The sequence below is a fragment of the Cinclus cinclus genome, chromosome 4, assembly GCF_963662255.1.
Source record: "Cinclus cinclus chromosome 4, bCinCin1.1, whole genome shotgun sequence".
NCBI lineage: Eukaryota > Metazoa > Chordata > Aves > Passeriformes > Cinclidae > Cinclus > Cinclus cinclus.
Genome location: NC_085049.1, coordinates 65,630,469 through 65,655,675, shown reverse-complemented (window position 1 = coordinate 65,655,675; position 25,207 = coordinate 65,630,469). Strand labels below are relative to the sequence as shown.

At 43.8% G+C, this 25,207-nt stretch overlaps 1 protein-coding gene and 1 long non-coding RNA gene across 6 annotated transcripts in view; one reads left to right on the top strand and one right to left on the bottom strand.

Annotated features, from left to right (window-relative positions):
• Window positions 1–630: 630 nt before the first annotated feature.
• Window positions 631–25,207, bottom strand: part of UBE2H (ubiquitin conjugating enzyme E2 H) — a 42,224-nt gene continuing 17,647 nt past the window's right edge. For 2 of the 5 annotated variants that reach the window (XM_062492397.1, XM_062492396.1), the window contains exons 2-7: window positions 16,430–16,506; window positions 15,778–15,852; window positions 8,458–8,497; window positions 8,133–8,185; window positions 5,837–5,965; window positions 631–2,713 (exon numbers count right to left, since the gene is read on the bottom strand). In XM_062492397.1, coding sequence (XP_062348381.1) covers window positions 2,589–2,713; window positions 5,837–5,965; window positions 8,133–8,185; window positions 8,458–8,497; window positions 15,778–15,852; window positions 16,430–16,506 — 499 coding nt within the window. In that variant the 3' untranslated portion in view covers window positions 631–2,588. Of the gene's footprint in view, window positions 2,714–5,836; window positions 5,966–8,132; window positions 8,186–8,457; window positions 8,498–12,381; window positions 13,101–14,854; window positions 15,015–15,777; window positions 15,853–16,429; window positions 16,507–25,207 lie in introns of those variants that run through there. The other 3 variants (XM_062492400.1, XM_062492398.1, XM_062492399.1) reach the window with 2 other exon arrangements.
• On the top strand, window positions 15,219–15,580 carry LOC134043724 (uncharacterized). Its single transcript, XR_009933180.1, has 2 exons — window positions 15,219–15,295; window positions 15,409–15,580. It is a non-coding gene; the product is annotated as an uncharacterized LOC134043724 (long non-coding RNA).

Below are 25,207 nucleotides of genomic sequence, written 5' to 3'. Positions count from 1 at the left end.
CACCAGCTTGGACAAGCTCCATGAATCCATCCCCTCGTGTCTCACATAGTCAGATGTGCTTTCCCAATTTTTATTTTTGGGAATCCCAACTTAGTGTTTCCCATGTTCAGGATGCCCTAAATCCACATGAGGGGAATGATGGAGACAAAAAAATCCCGCAAGGGAAAGGGGCGAGGGAATTAGAACACTATTTTTATACAATATTGAAAAAATACAAATTTTTATTGTGATTTTTTTTTTTAGTTGCCTTTTTTTTTTTTGTTCTTTTTTTTTTTTTTCGGTTTTTGAAGCTTTTTAAACTGAAACCACCACCCAGCACTGGACTCTACTCCTAAGTAGCACCTACAAGTAAAGGTTTATAGCACAAGCAAAACTGCCAGATCAGCAGGAAAGCGAGTTAAACGTGGCCCCTCCCTCCCCAAATTAATGAGCAAACAACGTGCTAGACAAGAGTTAATTACATCATTACATGTTAAATAATTAATATTACCCTCCAACAAGCCACAAATGCTAGATAGAGAACTTCAGCACAGTACTAGCCACAGCCCTACACCACTGCTGGAAAAGAATGGGGAAAAAAAAGAGAGGGAAAACCTTTGCTTCGTGCCCGGAATTAACAGAAAGGAAAAATCATGGTAGGTTTTTTATTAAGGAAAATCATGCCAAAGCCAAGTGGGACTTGATGGAGTTTTTTGTTTTCTCCCCCCAAAAGTAACAGAAATAAAAGGAACTGATTGTGCTTTATGAGTCAGCGATGGGGTTGGAATCTCCCAGCCCCAACTCGGTGGAAAAGGAAACAAACCCCAATAATTCTGGGAAAATGACAAATGTACCAGTCTGACATTCAAAACTCTGCTCCAGAGTTGCTCAGGGTGGGTTGATTTTTTTTTCTTTTTTCCCTGCAGGTCACATCACAAATGAAAACATCTTGTCCAAACCCCTCCGAAAAATCCCCAAAAGAAAACAGCAGGTAACATTCAGCTTTAAAAATCCATCTCAGTTTGAATCTCTGTTGCACAATTATCCCAATTCAAGTATCCCAAGGAGACATTTACTTATCAGATTCTTAGGAACAACAGCAAAAAAAAAAAAAAAAAAAAATCTCTCAGCTTGCTGCAAGACACCAGGAAAAATCCAACATTCCAATTCCCAAACATTCTGGAGAAAAAAACCAAACCAAAACAAAAAAACCCAAATCAAACAACAAAAAAACAAAGAGCAAATTCATTTGCTTCCTCAGTTGGTGCTTTTTAGGCTTTTTTTTTTTTATTCAGGTCAAATTTTGTGTTTTTTTTTTTTTTTCCTAGATCATATTCTCTGTTAACTCTTAAGGAATTTTTATCCTGTTGTACACACACAAGCAGATGGGAACCAAGCTGGTGCAGAAGGGGGAGAGGAAAGAAAGATTTAAAAAAAATATATATATTTAAAAAAAAAAAAAAAAAGGAAAATCAAAATCAGTGCCGATGGATTCGTGGACTTCGGCCGACGGGACAATTCCGTGGATCTGAAGCTCTGGCAAGGCCAATCATCTGGTCAGAGAAATTCCCAGGACACAGCGAGTGTTTGTCAGGTGTCTGAACCAGATTTCCAGCAAAAGAGGGAAGGGGAAAGAAAGAAATAGAAAAAAAAGAAAATAATAACAATAACAAAGCCAACTCGAAGCTGTTCAAGGGCAGCAGGTTCCAAAGTGGGACAGAGGAAGAAGAGTTTGACTTCCACGTGCTCCGGGGTCAATCCCAGTTCCAAGAGCATCATCCGTGGGGTTCGGGGTGGTTCTTCCCTCCCAGCAAGGGAACAGCTCTTAATCCAGACCAAGCAAAGGGAACAACATCCAAAGCTTTTCCGAAGTCCCCCAAGGGAATCCACCAGTGGTTGTCAGTCCCTACAGTTCGGGAGGGCAGGGAGGAGTCCACAGCAAGAACTGAAATTCCGAGGCGTTTTCCAGCATCGGTGCTCTGAGGAGCTGCGTGCATTTGGATTGTTTTGTTGTTTTTTTTTTGTTTGTTTTTTTTTAGTTAAATCCCTCTTTTTTTTCTCTTAAAACACAACCTAGAGGAGCCCCTTCCATCCCTACACAGCTCTAACACCCCCAAGGTTTTAGACTCCAACATCCCAGGTGGAAACCTTGATCCGACAGCAAATCCCTCTTTTTTTTTTTTTTCCCCCCTTCTGTTTAGTTTGGATTTTTCTTTGTTGTCTGATTTTTGTCTGGTTTTTTTTTTTGCCTTTTTTTTTTTTTTTTTTTTTGTTATTCCCTCCCTCCCAGGGTAGCTGTTTGGTAGCACACCAAAAGTAGACTTGGCCAAATGGAAAAATCTCAACGCATGCATCCGGGCCGCATATTGCTACCAGAATGGAATGTTGGGAATATTCTAATGCACCTCGGGGAAAAAACCGGGAAATGACCGAGAAAATCAAGATCTAAAGGGTGATATATATATATGTATATATATATATCAATGCTATAATTCATAAAAACCTTGTTTAGTAATAAAAAAAATTGCTTTGTTTAAATATGAATATTATAGTCTGCTTCTCATGGTTAGGAAATTAGAGTCTCTCTGAAAAGCAGGTGGCCTCCTCTACTACAATTCCATATCCTGAGCCTCATCTTCCGAGAAGTCGGACATGGAGCTCTCGGATGAGCTGTCCCCGGTGCCTTCTTCCTGTTCTTTTAGTGCTTCTTCTGTTGCATATTTCTGGATGTATTCTGGGTGGGAGAGAAAAAAATTAAAAAGGGATGTTTAGGGATAGGTGATAAACAGCTGTGGGAGGTTGGGCCACGGCACGTTTGAGAAATCGGATAAACTATCATAAAATTCATCATACTGTGGAATATAATAACGAATAAAAAGAATAAAATTACTATAAATTATCACAAAAAATGAATACCGATGAATTACATAAATATATAAATTTTAAATTATCCTATTGCCCAGAGAAGCTGTGGCTGCCTCATCCTTGGGAATGTTCCAGGACAGCTCGGACAGGGCTTGCAGCAGCCTGGGATAGTGGAAGTTTCCCAGCCCACAGCAGGGGTGGGAATTGGATGGTCTTTAAGGTCCCTTCCAACCCAAACCAATCCAAGATTCTGCAACACATCCTTGAGGTGGCTGCTCCCTTCCCAGATCTTTCCAAGAACTAATCTCCCTCTGGAAAAATAGGAAAAACCCGAGGAAGTTGTTATTCCTTGCACATTCCAGCAAAGGGAAGCTGAGTGCTGTTGCTGCAAGACTTGAGATGTCAAAACCCCTTTTGTGGGAACTTTAGAAATTCCCTTTGGGCTTATTCCAAATCCACCTGAACTCTGGCTTGCAGCTGCTTTGGGAGCTTCCAGACACAGCAGCCACCAGGCAGGACAGGACACCAGCACTTCCTCACTGGCTGTTTCCAGGGGAAATTCCCACATGGAAGCCGCTGGTGGAAAAAGCCTCCTCAAGCCTAAGCTAAAACCTGAAGTCCTTCAAGCTTTAAATGACATTTTTTATCCAGGAAAACTCCATGACTGGGTTATTTTTTTTTTTTCTTTTTTTTGGGGGGGGGAAGGTTTAACCCAGGAAAAGTGAAAATTCCAGGGAATTTCCATGCTGAGTGTTGCATTGATTGGGATTTGCATTGGGATTTTCAGTCTACCAAGGAAAAAAAACCAACAAAATACCTAAATCCTGACAAAGCGTGTCCCACAGAAGGGTGATCAGGAAGGGGAACCCTTATGGCACCAACTCCTGCCAAGAAAACACTACTGGATTCATCTGGTCACAGAGCCAGGAGCAACAGGAACGAGCTGTGGCATTCCAAGGGATTCTACTGGAATTTCAGACACGTGGAGGGGCAGAAGTGATCCCAGAGATGCCCCGAGCTCCCAGCAAAAACTCAGTCTGGAGATCCTCCAGCTGTTCCTCACCTTCCCAAAGAAATCTCCCATGGAGGAAGCAGAGAAGAAGAGGAATTCCAAATTTTGGGCCCCCTCCCTAAACCACCACATCACACAAACATTCCCTGTGCTCTCTGAATGACAAAAACACGAGGAGCAGCAGCAATAAATAAATCATGGATCTGCACTCCTGAGTTTCCCAGGGAACAGGATTCTCTGCAGCAATTTGAACATGTCCAAGGTTATTTTTTAAAACGAGGGATGACAGAGTTTAGTTCCATCCCATCCTTGTCACGCAATCCTGGGAAGAGCTGGTGGGGTTTATGGATTTATGGAACACATTCCAAGCACTTCAAACTCCTTCCAGATCATCTGTACCTGGCTGGAAGGGTGGGAACGAGGGAGCAGGCTACTCATTCACCCCAAGGGATGTCCTCAGAGCTTCCTTTGGCTGAAATCAGTTTCTCTGGCTTTTTTTCCAAGGATATTTTTAGATTTTAGGCTGTTTCCAGAGGACTCTTAGTGCTGGCACTGGAGATTTTATCTGACAAACCATTTTTTGCCTGGAAGCTTCCTGGTATGAAAAAGCAGGGAATGGACTTTGGGATACTGAGCAGGGCAGATTTACAGGGAAGTTCCCACAATCCTGTCAGAGGAATTGGCCAAGGGAGGCTGAATAATTCACAATTTAAATCAAATTTTGAGAGTTCTACTCTCAAAAACTGGGCATTTCACACCAGAAGGGTGACTCCAGGTTTAACCACTCCTGGGTGATGTGGCAGAGCTGATCCCGCATTTTTGGGAAAGCTGAGCTTTCCCAATTCCTGCTGCTCATGGAGGCTCCCATTCCACACCTGGACAAAATGTCTCCTGGTTATCCAGTAACAAAACTCAGGTCCCTAAAAACTCGGTTCAAACAGAAATTTCCCACCAGGAGATGAAATGTTGGTTGTGTTCACTGGATCAGAGGAGAAATAAATTCCATGGCTTTGCCATAGGCTTGGCACAGCAGGAAAGGGGGCCCTGCTGATTTTAAGGAAGGCAAATCTAAAGCCCAATTCCTCAATTTTTATCCCATTTCTCATGCTTGCAAGACTAAGGCAGTTTGTGTCTCACTCACCAGATTGCTTGGACAGTCCTCCTATTTATCCAAAATATTTATCTCAAGTATTTTGGGAGTCCTTACTGGGACTGGGAGATTCTGACCCTGTTTTGTCCTGTCAAAGCTCCTAAACCCCTTTGGTCCTTTAGTTTAAATTCCTCCAATTCTTCCCCTCATCTTCCAGTCTTTATTAACTTCTCTGCAGCTTTCTGATGGCAGCTTCCAGGCATGGATCTAGGAAGCTTTGGCTGGATTAGGAAACAGCAAGGAGGGATTATTTGGCATTTTCCACAAATTCTTGCTCTGCCACAGTGCAAAACCACCTCATCACCAACTCTTCGATTGCTGCTCTCAGAACTTTCCAGCAAAACCATTTTTTATCCATTAATTGTTCCACTGGGTATTTAAGATTGAGGCTTTTCCTGCCTCTTTTTGGTCACACACCTCTTCTTCCTTGTTTAGCCTCAACGTTCTAAAACAGTTCACCAAAGGAATAATTTCCTTTGCTCCTCTTTGTGGGAAAGTGACAAAGCTGATCTCCCACAACAAATCCATGCTGTGATCCTCATCCCTGCACCATCTGAGGAATTCAGGCATTCCAATGCTTTTTCTTCCAGATCATTTCTCCCATCACCCAAAACCCCACTGAATCCTAACCCAGTTTCCTTCCCATCTTTCCCTGTTTAAGCTCTGCTGATGATTTCCAACCCAGCAGCACCTCACCCATCCTTCCTTCACATCATCCCATTTGAAACTGGAAGGGGGGAAAAAAACCAGGCAGTGACTCCCAAATCTGCAGCAAAGAGCCATCATTCCCTCGGGATGGAATCCCAAGAATTGTGTTAATTAGGCCTCACCTTTAATTTTCTGTTTGTACTCTTCTGGTCGGTGGAGGTACATGGCTGCAGCATCACCATTTAGAGGATCTATAGGATTGGGATAAGCCAGCAGCTGGGGCAGGAACGACTCAAATATATTGGTGAGATCTGCAAGGCAAACACAACGTTGGTGTTTGTGTCTCCAGAGCCAGAGCCATCCCAAAAAACCATCCTGGAACACCCAGACAGAGGCACAAACTTCAATGTACTGAGAATCTGGGAATGAGGCGAGATAAAGGGAATAAAAGCAAAAATAAAAATAGCAGCTCCTCTCAAACTCTTCATCCCTACACATAAATGCTGATAGCCATGGGTTAAGCAAGGAAGGGGGATGGAATTCTCCTGATTTTTAATCCTGCCTTGAAAAATTAGGAAAAATTTCAAACAAACTCCTGAATTTTTTGCCTCTTCCAATCTCTATTGAAATGGAAGGTTCCTTGCCCATGGAACAGGGCTGGAGCTCAGTCTCTGAGGTCCTTCCAACCCCAACCATTCCAGGAAAGCACAAAGCTCTTCCAGAGCTTTCCACAGTCCCATTAATAGAAACCACCATTCTTCCAACTCCAAACAATTCAGGGTATGTACAGCACTCTCATGAACACCTCGGTGCCAGCAGGAATCTGTCACCAAATAATCCACAACAGGAAACCTCCTCCTGGTGCCCAGGAATGACTGTGGATACACAAACCCCTCTTCCCACATCCCTGAGAGGACAAACTCCCCCTGTTCCAGAGGTGGGGATGCTCAGGAACCAGCCCTGTGCCAACATTCCTCCTTGAGAATGTTCCTTGTGTGGGGGATTCCCATGGGAATGTTCTAGAAATCTTTTATCTGTCTCTCTTTCCTTGTGGCAGGGAAATTCCTGTGGATGAGCATCATTGGCCTCCTCCTGCATGGATCAGAATTAGGGAATCCCATCACTGCCCAGGATCCACCACAGGAGCAGTTTGGCCACCTCAACCTATTCCTCCCCCTGGAAAAAAAACCCTGGTTTTCCAGGGGAAGGAACATATTGAAAAGAAAAAAGGGAAGAAAAAATCTGATTAATTCAACCAGATCCTGGAGCCCTTCAACTTTCCAAAAAATTCACCAAAAAAGGGGAAGCATCTCCAGGTGTTCTCCCTGTGCAAAGAGTTCCTCCAGCTCTGGGATGCAGCCACAGAATTCCAGGCTCCAGCTCCAGGACTGATGTGTGTTGTCCAGGCTTGTCCCAGCTGGAACACAGAGCTGCTCCTGGGATGGAGCACAACCTGGAAAAAGGATCTTAATCCAAAAAAGAAATCCCAGAAAACTGCAGGCATGCTCTGCACAGGTATTCCCTGCCATGGCAGTGGCTTGCCCTTGGTAGTTGGAATTCCCAGGGGCTGGATTTGGACACTGGCAGCAAGAAGTTGATTTTATTTTGTAAAATTTAGGCTGTGTCTCTCCATTTGGCTCAAGAGCCTCTTTGTAGCCACCTGACCACTGAATCCTCCTGAGGATGAGGGAGCAGAGCCCTGGAATTCTCACCTGGCCCATAAAAAAAATCATTTTTTTTCCTGAAGGAACCTTCTCTCAAAGCCCCCAGATCTAGGCTGGATCAGCAGGAACAGTGGAACACCTGCAGGAATTTCAATCACATCTTCCCCAGGGAATGGAAGGGAGGAGGTGCAATTGGAATTTTGGATTTGGTGACTTTAAAGGGAATTCAGCTATCCCAGAGTCCCCCTACAGCTCCAAGGCAGGACCAGGAATGCTGAAGCACAAAACCACTGGAATTATTTCCTTTTATCCTTTGTATGGAAACGTGGCAAAGCTTATCTCCCACAACAAATCCATGCTGTGATCCTCATCCTTCTGCCACACTGGGAATTCCAGCATTCCCACGAGGAACTGCAGCTAAAATCAGTTTTCCAGCAAAGAACCGGAAGGATTTGATGCCCACATTCACCTGAATTTCTTCCACAAAGCACAACTGGAATATCTGAAATTCCCATTTTTAAACAGAGACTCAGTTGTGTTCCTTTGAACAACTCCAGTGTTCTCTAAATTCCCTTTTAAATTGATCTGTTTGTCTCTAAAAAGTAGATTTTTTTAACCAGAAATGACCCCATGGAAATCACTCCACAGCATCAGAGGCAATGCCATATCCTAACCTGCAAAAAAAATCTTATTTTTCTTGAGATCATGGCTCAGAGAAGAGTTGCAAATTCAGTAAAAACCCCAAAATCAAAGGGAAAAAACCCAACAAGTGGCCTGAAATAATCTGTAACCCAGAGAAAAATGCCCAACTCACCATAGAGAGCTGTCCAAGTTTGATTGATTACATCTAGACATACAGTTCCTGACCTGGAACACATGGAAAACATGGAATTAACACTGGAAAACACTCTGGGAATTGAAAAAAAAAAAAAAATCCTCCTCAACCTCTTCTCCAGGGTTTGGGATAAGCCCTGATTTATTCCTATTTATGGCCTTTAACCACCTCAATCTTCTCAAGAGAAAAGAAATTGGAATTTTGCTGCCATGGAAGCACAGGCAGCTCCACACAACTAAAAAACTGGGAATGTATCTGGAATTTTGGAGGATTTAATACAAACATGAAGGAAGGATTCACTTACGCTTCGTCAATGTTGGGATGGAAGATTTTATTCATGAATCCTGCAAGGAAACACAGAGGGAAATCAGCAGAAAAAAAACCCAAATAATGTATTTTTTTAACATGAGAAGTCTGGAATTTAGCAAATTCCATCCCAGCTGTTATCAAAGCTGTGCAACCTTTAAAATTGGCAGGCACCATTCCCACCCTGGGGTCCATTCCCTCAAAATCCAGGAAACCTGGAGTCAGGAAATTTAGGAAAACTAAAACAGAAGGTGCTTCACACTTTAATCAAAAGCTAAATTTTGTTTTCCAGCTGCCAACTCAATTTCAAGACAGCTGGAAGCTCCAAACACTCTTTTTTTATCCTATAAATAATGATAAAATGAAATACATTAATGGAATTATGCACCATCCTCAGCCTCTGAGAAAGAAAAGCACATCCACCCCAAAAATGTTTAACAATGATGGCTGAGTGTGGATGCAGAATCCAGGATCCCAAACTCTTCAACAGGAGGAACCCAAATACTTGGATGTGGGCACAAACTAAACATGGGATGGGGATGGACTTAATTCCTACATTTCTGCCTTGAATAAATCTGCCCAGAGGGGCAGCTCCAACCAGGAAAAGCTGCTTCCAAACCTTGGTGTTGCTTTTTTTTGGTTGAGAATTTGAAATAAATCCCCCTTCTCCCTGTTGTGCCACTTTTTTTTTTTTTTATTTGAGAATTTGAAATAAATCCTCCTTTTCCCTGTTGTGTCTCCATCACCCAGCCCAAAAATCCTGACAAATACAGCCCAGGTGGGAATTTCCTGCATTCTGCAGGAACTCTTTTAAACCAACAACAACAACTGCTTCTGACAAGGATAAAAGAGAAGAAATTCAGGCCTGGGATATTGACTCAAGCCATGGAAAAAGCTCCTTCCAGGACTCAAAAAACTATGAGTTTTCTTTCCAGAACAGCCACAAAAAGCCTAAAAAATTCTGTATTTGCCATTTATAAAGCTCCCAATCTCCTCTACCTTCATCCAACAACCTCAGGAGGGGCACTGGAGTGTCACCCCTGCCCAAACAAGGAGCAATCCCACATGGAATTAAAGTCCCTTCCTTCCCATGAATTCTGACACCAACTGAATTCCAGGTTTGCAGGATTTTACACAAATCCAACCCAAGGCTGAGACCAACGCCCGAAGCCGGAACAATCTCCAAGAGGAGAACTCCATAAACATCTCCACGCTAACAAGTGAATTTCAGGAATAGCTTGGCAGGATTCAGCTGGAAAAACTGAAGCAGATTTCAAAAGGGAAGCTGTGGCTCCATCAAATATTTACGTTCTGCAGCTCCCACAAGTTTAAATCAGGTCACAGATCCATTTTGCCAGAGCTGAGCTGCAGCGAGCGCCAATGCTGATCCTAAATCCTGCCTGGCTCTTTGGGGGGAAAACCAAATAAAGAATAGAGAGGGTGGGAAAGGCATTGGGAATAATAATCCCTTCCTTCACATTGTCAAGCTTCCCAAATGGAAGAGCTGCTCTCCAGGGAAGAACAGGAACATCCTCTCCCTGATTCCATGCACACAAACTGCCCAGGCCAAAAGCAGCTCCATAAAAAATCCTTCTTTTTTTCCTCATCTGGGAACAAGCATAATTCTCTCCTCCTTTATTTGAAATGTAAATGCTCCTGTGCCAACATCATTCTGATAAACCTGACTTGCTCTGTATTTATTTTTATGGTTAAAAAGGACACAGCACCCATAAATATGCAGGTAAAAATTAAATTCCAATTAAATTCCAATTAAATTCCAGGAAACCATGAGGGAGAAAAAAAAATTCCCAGCATTAGGGCAGATTTTTGCCACACAGAACATCCCAATTAATGCACTGTGCAAAATTCCAGGTGAGCATTATTCCATGGGATGGGATTGGATTGGGATTCTGGGGTTCTTTCCATATCATGGAGTGTGAAACTGAGGTCACAGCCTGTGATTCCAGGTGCCGAACTGGTTGCAAACATTTAATTTTAATATTTGAAAAAAAAATTCCCACCGAACTCCTGGAAAAGGCAATGCTTGGGAAGAAGGTGAGCACCACAATCCACCTTTTCCATGTGGAGACAGTGAAGTCCAGGATTGCCTTTGGAATAAAAGCATAAAATCCACTTGGATAAAAAGCCTTTGGGTGATACCAGAAAACCCCCTGGACATCCCTAAGGAATTCCACACCAGGAAGGGATGCAGCTGCTCCCACACCCTGGAAGACCAACCTTGGAAACCACTGATGTTTCCTCAACAGCCCTGGCATGAGAATTCCTTGGATTGCCAAAAATCCTCAAGGAGAATTGTTAAATCTGAATCTTGGCTCACTGAAAATCTGTTGATTCCTTGTGCTGGAAACATGGGAATGCTCCAGCAGCTGGATGAATTCCAGCATGGAATGAGGGTCTCTCATCATGCTCTTTGTGGATGGGTTGGAAGATCCCAGAATTCCAGGATAGTTTGGGTGGCAAGGGACCTTAAATCCCCTCCAGTGCCACCCCTGCCAAGGCAGGGACACCTCCCACTGTCCCAGGTGCTCCCAGCCCCAATGTCCAGCCTGGCCTTGGGCACTGACAGGGATCCAGGGGCAGCCACAGCTGCTCTGGCAATTCCAGCCCAGCCAGGAATTCCTAATTCCCAAGATCCCAACCATCCCTAAGATCCAGAGCACTGACTCGCAGTGGGATCAAAGTGAGCCAAACCACAGTGGGGAAAATGTGAACAATTCCAGACTTGTGTTCATGTCCAGATTGAAACTCCCAGGAAATGGCCACAAGGAATGACAAGAACCAAGGAGCTGCTGCCATGAGCTGCTTTGCCAGCAGGTCACTCTTTCAAAAGAGAGATCCCTAATACCTGGATAACTTGGGAATGTACGAGATTCCCATCCTAATACCTGAACAACTTGGGAATGTACAAGACTGCCATCCTAATATCTGGATAATTTGGAAATGTGGAAGATACTCACCCTAATACCTTGATCAATTGGGAAACATGGAAGATTCCCATTCTAATACCTGGATAACTTTGAAATGTGCAGGATTCCCAATTCCCATCCTAATACTGCGATAATTTGGGAAATGTGGAAGATTTCCATAAAATCCCAGAATGATCTGGTTTGGAAGGGATCATAAGCTCCTCCAGTTCCACCCCCTGCCCTGGGGACATTTTCCACATTTTCCTGGGTTGTTTATCCACCATCCAGGCAGAACTCAGAATTTGGGAGGGAAGAGGGAAGAGTGACATTCCCAAAGACACATCCCAATCTCCCGTCCTTGTCCAGGAGAGCCCAGTAACACTGATGTGCTTCACATTTATCTTGACAAATAAAAAGACAAACAGCCCATAAACATCCATGACAAATGAAATTCCAGTTGCAGCTTGGGACAAATTCAAGAGGATTTCCCACTGGAGGCAGGGATGGAGCAGGTTTATATCCACCTAGCCATTCCAAACTCCCCACACACGGATTTGTTCACTGATTGAGGCCAGCTGGACACTTCTCCCTCCCCAAATACCCAAGGACCTGCTTTTTAATCTGTAAATGTTTAATTTTTAAACCCACTTCTCACCAATTTCACAGACTCCCCCTTCCTGTGGAACCACCATGAGAAGACTGAGGAGCTGTGGGAGGAGAGGGCAGGAGAACAAATCCTCTGACCCAGTCCCAACCCGTGTCTGGAGTAACTGCTTCTGCCTGTGGATATTCCCATTTTTCAGGGATGTTCCCACCTTGGAGCTCCACTCCCTGTCAAGTCAAGGAGCCCTTCTTGGCAAAGGCACAAACTGATTTTTGATGGAATTTGAAGTGAGAAGCCCTCTCAGAGCACTCACTAACACAAGGAGTTTTTATCCCTCAAATCCCAGGAGCTTCCCAAAACAATAAATTAAGCACAAGGCAGGAGAAGTCTGTGAAATCATGGCTGGAATTCAATGAAATTAAAAAAAAAAAATTAAATTAAATCCAGCTGCATTCTTGTACCAGCTGCCACAATGCCTCATTCTATACACATATATATATATTCCATATGTTCTGTGCACACACCAGGCTTTTTGTTTGGGAAAACACTTGGAAAAAAAGTGAAAAGGGAAAACAGAACTATCTGCACCTGCAGGCAACTGGGACAGAGATGGAGGAAAATGAGAGCTGGGTATTAAGATACAGAAAATATAATAATGCAGATAAATAGAATACAGAAATAAAGATACAGAATTTATAAACAGATATTGATTTTTATATATATATAAAATTTATAAATATACATATAATTTATATATAGAAAGAGAATTTATAAAGATAGAAAATTTTTATAAAAATATGTAGCGTATCTAGAATTTATTTGAGAAATTGAGGTTCTGGGCATTTTGAATGTAAATTTTCCAGTTGTGTCATTTGATTACTAACAAACCCCGTGATGGCCTAATACTCCTAATAGTCCTAATATTCCTGCAGATTTTAAAATAAATAGTAATTAAATAGTTAATAAATTCCAGGCTCCCAGATTGAAAATTGGGATATTTAGGGGTTTATTTATCCTGATAAATAAAGCACTCAAGACCAGATCCAAGTTGCCAGCTCTACACCAGGCTCCGTTTAAATTCCTGGTTTTCCTGGGATGTGCATTTCCCTTCTGGGAAAAAAAAAAAAAAAAAAAAAAAAGCTGAAAAATCGGAAATTTCTTTTGATTCCACAGCAAATCCAGTGCCAGGAAGATTGGGAAGGTACTGCAGGGTGTGATGGAACACTGGGAGCTGTCCCAGGAATCCACACAAAAATCCAGGATGGTTTAGGTCCTGAATTTTGGGAACACTCAGAAATTCCCAGTGCAATTTTTAGGCAACAGCAATAATGATCCACATGAAAGGCAGGGAATAAATATCCTCATGGATATTTGAGGAAGGAGCTGTGGATGGGAGAAGGGAGGGAAGACTTGGAAGGAATAAAGTAAAAAAAAAATAATTTTTCCTGGAGACAAAGAGATTCCTGCTCCTTTAGGGATTTCCCAAAACATTCACAGCTTTGCCAAGGACAGCTCTGGAACCCACTGGAAAATCCTCTTCTGATCAGGGTGGTAATTTGGGAGAGAACACCAAGATTCCCTGGATCTCATCTCATTTTACTAGGATAAGAACAATCAGAACAGATTAGAAGAGAACTCTTAGCCATTGTTTTTCTGGAGCACATGGATACGCTCAAAAAAAAAAAAAAATTTCCATGGTAAAACAAACCAAAAAAGAGCCAAAAATGCTCCAAAAAAAGGAATATTTTTTTCAAAAATCCCATGCCAGGATCAAAGATTTTTCAGGATGGAAGGAATATGTCAGTCTCCAGCCCTGGAATATCAAGGGAAGATGCAAGGACGGTGTTTTTGTTTTAAGCTTTGGGATAAAGGTGGAATTTATTAAAGGAAAAGCTGCTGGATTCCATATTTTTTTCAAGGAGGGATTCACACGGACAATTTGAACTCTGCTGAGAACAGAGTCCATTTATGGGCTCCACAATCCCTGAAATCTCTCTAAAAATCAAGTGATTTCCAAAGGAAATTTCTTCCCTACAAATTCCTGCATTAATCAGAGCTCAGGCTAGATTAGGAATGGGACATTTCTGATTTCCATCATTTCCAGGTAAAAGTTTTATCAGGAATGTCCAAACCAGAGATAATCAGGATGACCCAGGAAGCTTCAGCCAGGCCTGGCTGTCCCAGATAAGAGACAGCAAAAATGGGAAATGAAGGAAAACAAACCCCTCCCTGCAGACTCTTGGGAGCTTTCCTGAGTTCCAGCACTTTCCTTGGAGCTTCCCAGCTTTTCCAGAGCTAATCTTAGCTAAGCCAGGTCTAGCAAGGATTTTATCCAACCCAACTCCTGTCTCCAGCAAGAGGCAGATTTTTAGGGAGAAAAAAAGGTTTCAACAAGAGCTTGAGAAGAAAAAAAAGGAGTTTCTCAGCAAGAGGAATATTGTGGGAAGGAAAAAAAAGGAATTTTCCAGCAAGAGCTTGAGGAGAAAAAAGGGATTTTTCAGCAAGAGAAAGATTTTGGGAAGAAAAAAAAAAGAGTTTTTCAGCACCCTGAATATAAACTCAAGGTGAGGCAATCTCCTCATGAGATCTGGACTTAACGAGTGGAAACACAAGAGATTTAAACAAGTGAGGGGTGGAAAACTGAGAGAAAAGCAGCAAAATCAACATTAGAAGGGCAAAAACAACTCGGTGATTTGAGCAGAAAACAGCTCCCCACACATCACCTGGGTCCCTGGAAGTGTCCAAGGCCACGCTGGATTGGGGTTGGAGCAACCCAGAATAGTGGAAGGTGTGGGGGTTGGAATTGGGTGAGGTTTAAGATCCCTTCCAACCCGAAACATTCCATGATTTAAGACTGCCCTGACCTGTGGCACTCGGGAAAGGACAAAGGACAGGCAGCAAACAGTGGGAATTCCCACTTGGAAAGTGCCTCTCCAACAGGAAGCTCCAGAGCTGAGTCAGGAGGAAGAAAAGGCTCCTCAGAGCTGCAGATTCCTGTGTTCTTATTCAGCTGTTTGCACATTTCTGGGGTTCACAGGTTTCAAACAACAACAACAATAACAACAACAACAACAATAACAACAACAACAACAATTAAAAAAAAAAAAAAAAAACAAACAGAAACTCAAGGCACAATTCCCACTTGGAACAGGTGATTTCTCATCCCACAGAGATCCCAAATCAAACCTGAGCCTAAGGGATTATTTGAAGGAAGCAGCCAAGACTTGCCAGCTCCAAAGGAGGACGTTGATGTTGGAAAAGGCTTCAGCAACTGGAATGAAGTCGGGCACCTGGAGACATCCGAGGTGGTTTCCCCAAGCTAAAAACCATTTCCTAATCAAATTTCCTTTTGCTGTCCAAGGTAAAACAAGCCTGACCAGTCAAGCCAGTTTTTTTTTTTTTTTTTTTTTGGTGATAGATCCCTGCTTTTCAGTTCTTCCACATATGCATTCCCTGCTCCAAGAGGATGGAGGCTTCAGCCACTCACTTTTGGACAGAAGACCCCAAAAGTTGGGTTCACCTCAACACCAAGAACTTTGCTCCACCACTCCACAATAAATGGAGTTGTGATTAAAAAATTCCATGTGGAATAGAGGTTTAATTGATCAGCACACATATATGCAGCCAAATCCCACTCCTAGCTCCTCCTTCTTCCAAAATTCCACTCTGCTTGGGATCTGAAATCCCATAAAAACATTTGGCAGATTTAAAATCCTTATACTGCACTGGTATTTACAAACTTCAGGCACAAATCAGAGGATTTTGATGGAAAATGAGTATTTGTTACCTATAGATGGGGATTTGAAGGGGTATTTGTCAGGAAGGTCGACTCTAACTTTCCATACTCCACCTTCATACGGTGCTGCAAGGGAGAAAAAGCAGGAATTAGACACTCCATAGCTGAGGAGAGGATAAACAGAAGTACAGCATTTAGGAAAATACATCTCTGGAATAATACACAGCTCCACTGGGGGTGAAATTTCAGAGCAAAGCTCCCACAGGAAAAGCCTTTTTCTTACTCTGCCTCACACAAATTGAACTGATCCTGGAAAGGTTCTTGGCACAGAAAAACCAAAATTTAAAAACTGATTAAAAACAGGCACTTTGGGATCACCTCCTTACCTTTGGAGCTGGTGCTAAATTAAAGTGGAAAAGCCATTTTAATGACAAAATCCACAGAAATTCCCATGACTGATACAAGTTTTGTCAGGTCTAGGAAAGCTCAGGGATGCAGCAGGAGTTTTCCCAGAGGTAGCATCTAGCTCTGAGGGATGAGGTCTATCCATGTCCATGCTCCCCACCCTCCAGAAGGTGGCTTCCCTGGAAGCCTTCTCTCCATCCCTCTTAGATTTGCTCATCTCTTCCCCCATGGAATGTAATTTCCTTATTCTCCACCACAAGCCACTGGCTTTTCTGGGAGGGCAAGGGCCCAAACTTACTTCCTTGTGGTCCATAAAACTTCACGACAAATTCGTTGAGTCCTCCTAAGATTGTGACTTCGTGTTTGCTCTCGATCCTGATGCAGTGAGTCAAGGAAAAACGTTCAATCCGGGAAACAAAACCCATTCACTCAAATCCCCTTGACCCAAATATTCAAAATATCCCAAGCACCACATGGGATTTCAGGGTCCTGACACATCTGAGTGACCACAGCACCACAATGACGTTGGTAAAACCCAGTTCTCCACCCTCCCCTGCCCTGAGGAATTTTAGGATGAATATTCAGAGTTTTCCAGCCCCTCCTACATGGCGTAAGCTTGGTTTTGGGAGACCATTGGAACCACTGAGGCTGCTTTGAGTCCCTGCTCTGATAAATTCCATTTTCCCCTCCCACAGCTCCCACACAAATCATAGCACAATCTCATGTACATTTGACTTGCAAGACAAAAAAAAAAAAAGTCTTGGAAGAAACAGCATGAAAAGAACAAGAGGAAGAATCAAAGGGCTTCAGGAAGAAGTGAATACAAAGGGAAAGGCAAGTGGGAAGAAGGGAATACAATGGGAAAGGCAGGAAGTCTTTATTCCAAGACAATTAATGGTGTTTCAGTGCTGAAGACTGGTAAGGAATTCTGCTGTAAATCAGTATTAATGGATTGGGAATAATATCCTACAGCAGTTTCTTTTCATCAATGGTCTGGATAAGAATTAAAAGGGAAGCAGGAAAAAAATCAAAGGTTTGTTCCCACCTGAACTTCAGCTTTGCAGCACCGAGGCTGCTCCCATTTGAGGGAAGGGGACATGGAATATTTCATACAAGATCCTTCACATCACAGCAGGGGTTTGGCAGGAACATCCCAGCCACAGGAAGCTAAAGGCAGATTTCCCTTTTTCTGCCCCATTTTTCACTCAGGTGGAGAAGTTTTCCTGCTTTCATGGCACCAAGTTTGCCCAGGATTGCAGGAATTCCACATACCCCCCTTGGATCTTGATGACACCTGAGCACACACTCAAATATTCCCAACCCACCAGGTGCAAAGAATCCCTGCCTCAGATCCCTGATCTTAAATTACAACCTATAAAATCTGCTGGGTTTCACAAAGGGTTGTGTGGGGCTCCTGTATCCCAAAGTGCTGACTCCACACCTCAGTTTTTGTGAGGAGATCCAAGTCCCCTCTGTGGGGTCCATCCGGATTTATTGCAATTCCTCAAGTACTTAAATCCCAGATTGGACAGACTTTTCCCACACTGTCAGCTCCAAAAGGGTTTGGACACAACAACCCCCTTCCCCTTGTTCTCACAGCAAGAGGGAAAAGTTTATGGCTGTTTGCTTTGGCTCTGGAATTTTCTTGGTTCAGCATGAGCTGCTCTGCCCTAAAATTCCACGACAAGGAGCTTGCTGCACCCGGCTCACAAAGAGCAGATGGAAACATAAATACCCTCAGTGATTTTCTTGCTTAAATCCAACAGGAATCTCTGGAAAAAGCTCCATGGTTGTAGTGAAGAGCCTCCCACGGTGGCTGCTTTCAGTCTTGATGCTGAGGGACATTTTTCACCAGATCTCTTCATGTCAGTACCACAACAGAAAGTTTGAAAGTTTAATTCCTTAGGAAACGTATCCCTGGGTAACTATTCCAGGTTCCCAAACTCTTGCACGGTCATGCTGTGTGCAATGATGGCTCAAAAAATGTTTAATACTGGAGATTTTCACACTCACAGCAGCCTCATGGATTAGGTTAAACACAAATGGTTTTACTTCAGACTAAATCAAGTCCTGCTTAACAAAAACCAGCTCTCCTAGCCTGATCCTGAGCAGCTCCAGCCTGGATGCTCCTCAGCTCCCTGAGTTAATGCCAGCTGTGAATTAAAGCTGAGTTTTCCACACTCAGACTCAATCCTGGTGTTGCCAAATTCAAAAAATATTAATGAGCCACACAGGGCCATATCTGAATATTGTCCCTGTTGTGGCAAAGACCTGAAATTCCCACTAAAAAAAAAATCAATGAGCAAATTAGATTCATGAAAGGGGGAAATACTGGGATGAAAGCTTTGGGAACAACCATGTTGTTTATTGACACAATACAAGGAATTGTTCCCTGCGAGGGCAGTGAGACCCTGGCACAAATTCCCAGAGATGCTGTGGCTGCCTCTGGATCCCTGCAAGTGTCCAAGGCCAGGCTGGACATGGATCTTGGAGCAACCTGGGACAGTGGGAGGTGTCCCTGCCCATGGTCTGGGTTGGAACTGGATAATCTCTATGGTCCGTTCCCACCCAAACCATTCCCAGACTCCGTAACTAAGGACAAACTGAAAATGAAGTGGATTTCAGCAACAAAGCCCTTGCATCAACACAGGGGAAATCTCTGGAAGTGCATTAGCAGAAATGAAGCTGGGAGAGACTTCCTTCTTTGAAATGAGGTGAATTCCAGGTGAGTCCCTAGTTACCAACACAGCTGGGGTGAAACATCTGCCCTCTCCCTTCTCCACCAAGGAAATGTGAAATCTTGGAATGCCACTGACTAAATAGCTGAGAACTCCTGGGAAAACTGCATGGAGCTGTTACAGAGAGAACATTTCCACCCTATATGCTTTTTCCATCTCCAGAAATTCTTCAGGAAAGGAAACAGTTACTGCAGAAGCTGGATTGCTGGGAAATTCAGGAATATGAGGCAGACCTTCAGGCTTCTCCATCCCACAGACTGTCCCAGGGAACCCACCAGAAGCACAAGGAATAAGCACAGGGGAACAGCAGGAGGGACTGGACACGTTTGGAGCAGCATCCAGGCCATATTCCCAGAGAAAGCTCCACCATAATTCCCAGTGATGATCTGGGAGTGAAGAACACAGGCTCTGATCCAATTCTTCTCTCAGCTCACGCTGAATTTCTTCTGTAAGGCAGAAGTCTTACAACCAAATCCCAGACGAATTCTGTCCCAAACATGCCAGGAATTAATCAGCAGATTTGTATCCAGGAGCAATCCAGGACTTGTCTGGAGACCCACAATCCTGAAGGAACCCAGCTGTGCTGAGGGCACGTGGAATGTCCTTTCCTGCATCCAGGTTCTGGTGATGGACCCCACAGCGATTCCGAGGAACTCCCAGGAATGAGAAATGCTCCAGGTCTTCAGCAAAGTGAGCACAGCTTTGGGAAACCCCAGGAATGGAGCACCAAGAACCTGGAGCAAGATTCCCACTATTAAGGTGATCTCCACATGTTTTTCCTGGGTCCAGAATTCCAAGCCACTCCTTTCGTTGGATACTGACGTGTATCTGTGCAGAAATGCCCCAAGAATTCAACCACACATCCAGAAATTTTTGGGAAGACCATTTTTTTTTTTAGAAAACCACGTTTTTGGACCTTCTAGTCTACCCTGTCCAGGTCAATCTCTCTGCACCCACACTCTCCCCAGTGCACTTCTCATCAGTCAAATTTACAAAAAAACAAGCAATTATTGTCAATAAAGACTTTTAACATTCCTGATTCCAGGGGTTCATCCTTGTCCCCACAACAGGACACAGAGTCAAGCTCACAGCTACAGATCCAGCCTGTAACACATCCCACACCCTAAAATGTTTAAAAACCATCACTCAAATCTGTCCCAGGACTTTTGGCCTTGCCGCTTTTATCTCCTCATCACCTCAGGATGCCAATTGGATCTGGTGCCAAAAAAAGCCAGTGGGAAAGTCAAGGGAGAAGAGAAAAAATCTGGATACAAGCCAGATTTTTAAATTCAAAAGCCACAGAAATGAAGAGTCCTGAGGACCTGAAGATAAATTATCTCAGTCTCAGGATTATGAAGAGAATTTTGACACCAGTAAATGTTTGGAATACTGAGATGATGCAATGGAAGCTTGTTTTCAAATATCAGCTTGGAAGAGCTGCTAAGAGAAAGCCAAGGGAATTTTTCAGGCTCCCAGTCCTGAAATGTACCAGGAGCTCCCAGGCCAACAGAGCCATGGATTTGCAGGACAGGAACCTCCCAGCCTCCTGTCAGGATCAAGGCTCTGCTTTCAGAGCTGAACTCGTAGGAAATGGTTTCCTCAGTCAGAATAAAAAGCAATTTAAAGCATTTGGGGTTTTCTACATCAGGACAAAATCCTCACAAAACCTTTCAAACATGGAGTGTGATGACCTGCCCATCAGTCAGGAAAAAGTGGCCACAGTGGATTTGCCTGTTCCAGGGTCAAATTCCCATTTCCTCATCCTCATGCAGGGCCACCCACCACTGCAAGGCTGGATTTCCCCTGCAGCAATAATAAAAAACAAAATTGTTAGGATTTGACTTCACACCCAGATCTCCCCAAATCCCAGATGAACATCATGGCCTACAGATGGTCTGTCTGTTCACAGGGTTGTCTGGCTTTTTCCTGGCAAATATTTAACTCCAAAGGAAAAAAAAAATCCTTTCATTAAGTTTCTTTAAAATTAACATCAGTTACAAGCTTGGGAAAATGAGTTTTCCAGCTAAAAATTTTCAGCAAGCAACACAAATGGCCATAAGCAGCCCTCAGCCAACGAAGGAGCAGAAAGCTAGAATGGAAAATAAAGTTCTGGATTTATCTGGGGTTTACAAGTGAAGTGAGAGATGGGTTGAGGGTTATGATGAGAAATTAAGTCCTTTTTAAGGATTTCTGTCATTTCCTCTCTGATTTAGACATTTGTCTGCAGGTGAAGAACATCACCAGAGAAATCATCCTTAATGTGTATGGAAACCAAAAACCACACCTTAATATATTTTAAGATTTTAAAAAAGAAACTATCCAGCTCTGCCACCTAAGCAGAGAGCTTGCCTTTGAGCAAATAAGTCACTGTACTTTGTGATTTATAAAAGGTGATTTATAAAAGGTGATTTAAAAATGAGATTAACACTCAGGCAGCTGATTTTTTTCCACTGTGAAGAGCTTTACACCACCTGTTCTATGGAAATTCGAGGTGTCAGAGGTGTGAACTCTTCTGAAGTCTTTGCAGAGCAGCGTTTTGCAACATCAATTACCTCCATTAGTGCAACTGATGGTTATTCATGTTTATTTTCTTACAAAGGCAGATGAGCCACCCCGAGCTGGAGGATTTACTGAGTTCCCAGGTGCGTGGGCAGCAAAGGGCAAGTTCAGCTCAGTCCCTTCCTGCCTCCAAGCCTCTGGAAGCTGCTTTGCCTCCTCCAAAGTCCCTTCTTTTCCTGCTACAACCTCCCCAGGTGCCAGAGGTGCAGGTGAAATCACAGCCAACACCGCTGAGGCTTTAAGGAACATTTATCCCCATTTTCTCCTTATCCCTATTTTCCCTTTATCCCTATTTTCTCCAACTCCCTGCCCTTTACTCACATTTCACATCCCTCAGGCTGCTCCAGCTCTGCAGGACACCATCAAAAAGGACTTTTAAAAGTCAAAAAGTTTATAAAGGCCGCAAAAAAAACCCCTGTGATTTCTTGCAGTAGCAAGAGGTGGATTTTTATCACCTGATTTGTTGCAAACTTCATGAGAACTCCAGGCTAAAATTATTCCAGTATTAAAATCCATGGCTTTTCCTCAAGCCAGGAATTCTCTTTGCCACAGGGCACCCTCAGAGTTTCTCCCTTTAAGGAAAGGGGTTTTCTAGCACCAACTCCAGGTTTGTTATTTGCCAAGGATGTTGTGCTGAACAGTTATCCTTACATTCCTGAGGCAAATCCCAATTTTCCTTCCTCTGGATTCTCCCTCTACTCTGCCCTCATGAGACCCCATCTGCAGAGATGGATGCAGCTCTGGACTCAACAAGAGAAGAACCTGGAGCTGCGGAGAGTCCAGAGGAGACCGGAGAGATGTTCCAAGAACTCCCCTCTGCTCTGGAGCCAGGCTGGGAGAGCTGGGAATGTTCCCCTGGAGAACCATCCAGGGAGAGCTCCCAGCACATTCCAGGGCCTGAAGGGGCTCCAAGAGAGCTGCAGAGGGACTGGGGACAAGGCCTGGAGGGACAGGACAGAGGGAATGGCTTCCACTGCCAGAGGGCAGGGATGGATGGGATCTTGGGATTTAGCTTCTCCTCCCAGAGAAGCTGTGGTGGATCCCTGGAAGTGTCCCTAGAAGGCTGGACAGGGCTTTGAGCAACCTGGGATAGTAGAAGGTGTTCCTGCTCATGATCTTTAATCCACACCATTCTGGAATTCCACCACTCTGAACTAGGACTTTTCCAGGAGTCCCACAGCTCTGAAAGCCACAAAACTGATTTTAATCCCACAGAATACAGAAAAAGGACAGCAAAGCACTCCTGGAAAGCTCAGAGGACAAACGCCTTTCCCTTGGCTCTCCTGGTCCCTCTGACAAGTGAGCCAAGGACCCCTGAGCACAGAGGGGTTTTCACTCCTTGTAGGACAACACCAGCTCTGTTTGCTGCCAAAAATACCCTGGAAGGACAGGAATTGTGAATTAATAACTGAACAAGCAACCTGTGCCTGGCTGCTGAGTTTTTGTTTTTATTTTACTGCACACAAGAGTTTCCTTGTTGGAAACGCAGCTTTGCCTGGGGAAAAAACCCTTCCTGGCCACTTCTCTGCCAGGTTTTACCTGCCTGAGGGTAGAAATCACACATGAAAAAGAATTCTTCAATCATTCCACAGGCATCCCTTCCAATTTCACATAAGGATGACAAATTTTCCCCCTTGGTCACCACTGATCCCATTCAAGATGCACTTTCCTGGGAACCCAAAGGCGCCTTCAGGATGAAAATGGGGATTAGGGGAGAAGGAAATACTGTTCCAGCAAAGCCTCCAGCCTACCTTGCTTTCTTTGGAGCTCCTGGTGATTTACATCTGGCTGATTTCCACCCATCTTTGTGCCAAGAAATCAGAGTAATAAGGAGAAGGTAGAAGGAAAAGTCAGCTTTTCCCTGGAGACACTTTGCAGACGAGTTGGCTGCTGTGAACCCAGCACAAACCAAGTCAGCATTTTCCTCCAAACCTGGCTTTCCTGCACCAGAAGCACCACAGGAAGACAAGGTGCATCCCATTCCATGCTGGATGGAGCAGCACTGCCCTTTTCCTACAGAAAATAAATCAATTCACTGCCCTCCACAACTATCTGTGGCTCCCTTAAAAAGTTTCAACTTGAGATAAAAAGAAGGCAAGTACATATTGGATCTTTTATCCATGGAAAGGAGGTGGGGAAGGGTCTGGAGCAGTTGGGGGAGCTGGGAAAGGGGCTCAGCCTGGAGAAAAGGAGGCTCGGGGGGACCTTGTGGCTCTGCACAACTCCCGGACAGGAGGGGACAGCTGGGGGGGATTTGGGCTCTGCTCCCAGGGAACAGGGACAGGAGCAGAGGGAATGGCCTCAGGCTGGGCCAGGGGAGGGTCTGGGTGGATTTTAGGGAAAATTCCTTCATGGAAACAGTGGCCAGGCACTGGAAATGCACAGTGCAGGGGTAGAGTCTCCACTCCTACAGGGATTTCAAAACCCTGTGGATGTGGCACTTGGGGACACAGGGCAGTGGTGACCTTGGCCGTACTGGGAATGGTTTGGCTCGATGATCTCAGAGGGCTTTTCCGACTAAAATGATTCCATGAGGCTGTTATTTCATATTTTGCATTAGAGAACACAGACTGGAACAGATTTGTCTAGAACTGTGTTCAGCTTCCACGGGATGAGCCAATATTGAATTGCAGTGGTGGCACCAGGAATTCTCTCCATGAAACCATGACCTCCACGAGTACTGGCAAGGAAATGCATTAGTCAAGGTGACAAGAAGTTGGCACAGGAATTTTCAAGAGGATTGGATTTGATGGGAGGGAGTTGGAATGAAGTTGGGATCAATAAAGCTGAAGTGATGTCCCCGAGTGTGACCACAGTGACAGAGCCACCTCCACAAGAACAAGGTTCCCTTAAATCTCAGGAAAAGACAAACAGGGATCCAAGAGGGGCAATTAACACCTAATTACAAGCAACTGTCAACGACCATAGAACTCTAAATGGATCCTACTTCTCAGGGATAACTGGAGAGGCAAAACATCCCAAAAATTTGACTCTGATCTGATGCCTGAGCTTCCCAGGAGAATTCAGTGAGAGCTGGAAATAACCAGGAACTAGAAGAATTCAGGAATTCAGAAGAATTCCTCAGGAACCAGAATTCTCTACTCTGAGTTTCAGCTCAGGGGGAAGTCAGAGCTGGATCCAGGAGTACTGAGGATGGAACTGGAGTCGTTTTGGTGGCCACACATCTGTTCCTGAGCTGAAGCACCAGATTTAATATTTGCATCACTCCAAGCTCCTACCCAGAGAAGTTGGTTTCTATGGAGATAGGACATACTGGTGGAATTGAGTGTTTCATGTACAAATAATCAACTTCTCAAACCAGCCAGAAATTTCAAGTGTGTTTTTAGAGAAGTAACAGAAGGAAAAAATACAATCTTTGCTTTTTTTTCCAGGTGTGATGGTAACGGTTCATTTCCTCTTTGGGAGGATTCACGAAGTGCTGAAACTCTTGTGAAAGAGAAACCATGGTTGTGAAACCACAGGACTGAGCATGACCCAAACCTGGGCTAGACCTGACAGCAAGGCCAAGATTTAAGTGTGTTTTGGGGCTGGGCCTCATCACATGATTTACAAGAATGCAGCAGGTATGTTAAAAGCAGATTTGACATATTCAAATACTTCTCCAATTTAGTCTTCAGGGGGAAAAAAAAAAGGTATTATTTTAAGATGTGGCCTTTTCCCTCAAGGGGAGTTTGATTTTTGTAGAATTTACTGAAATGCTTTTTTGCTAGCAGAAACCTCCACAGTCATTCAGAAGGTGCCTCAAAGCACTTCAGCAA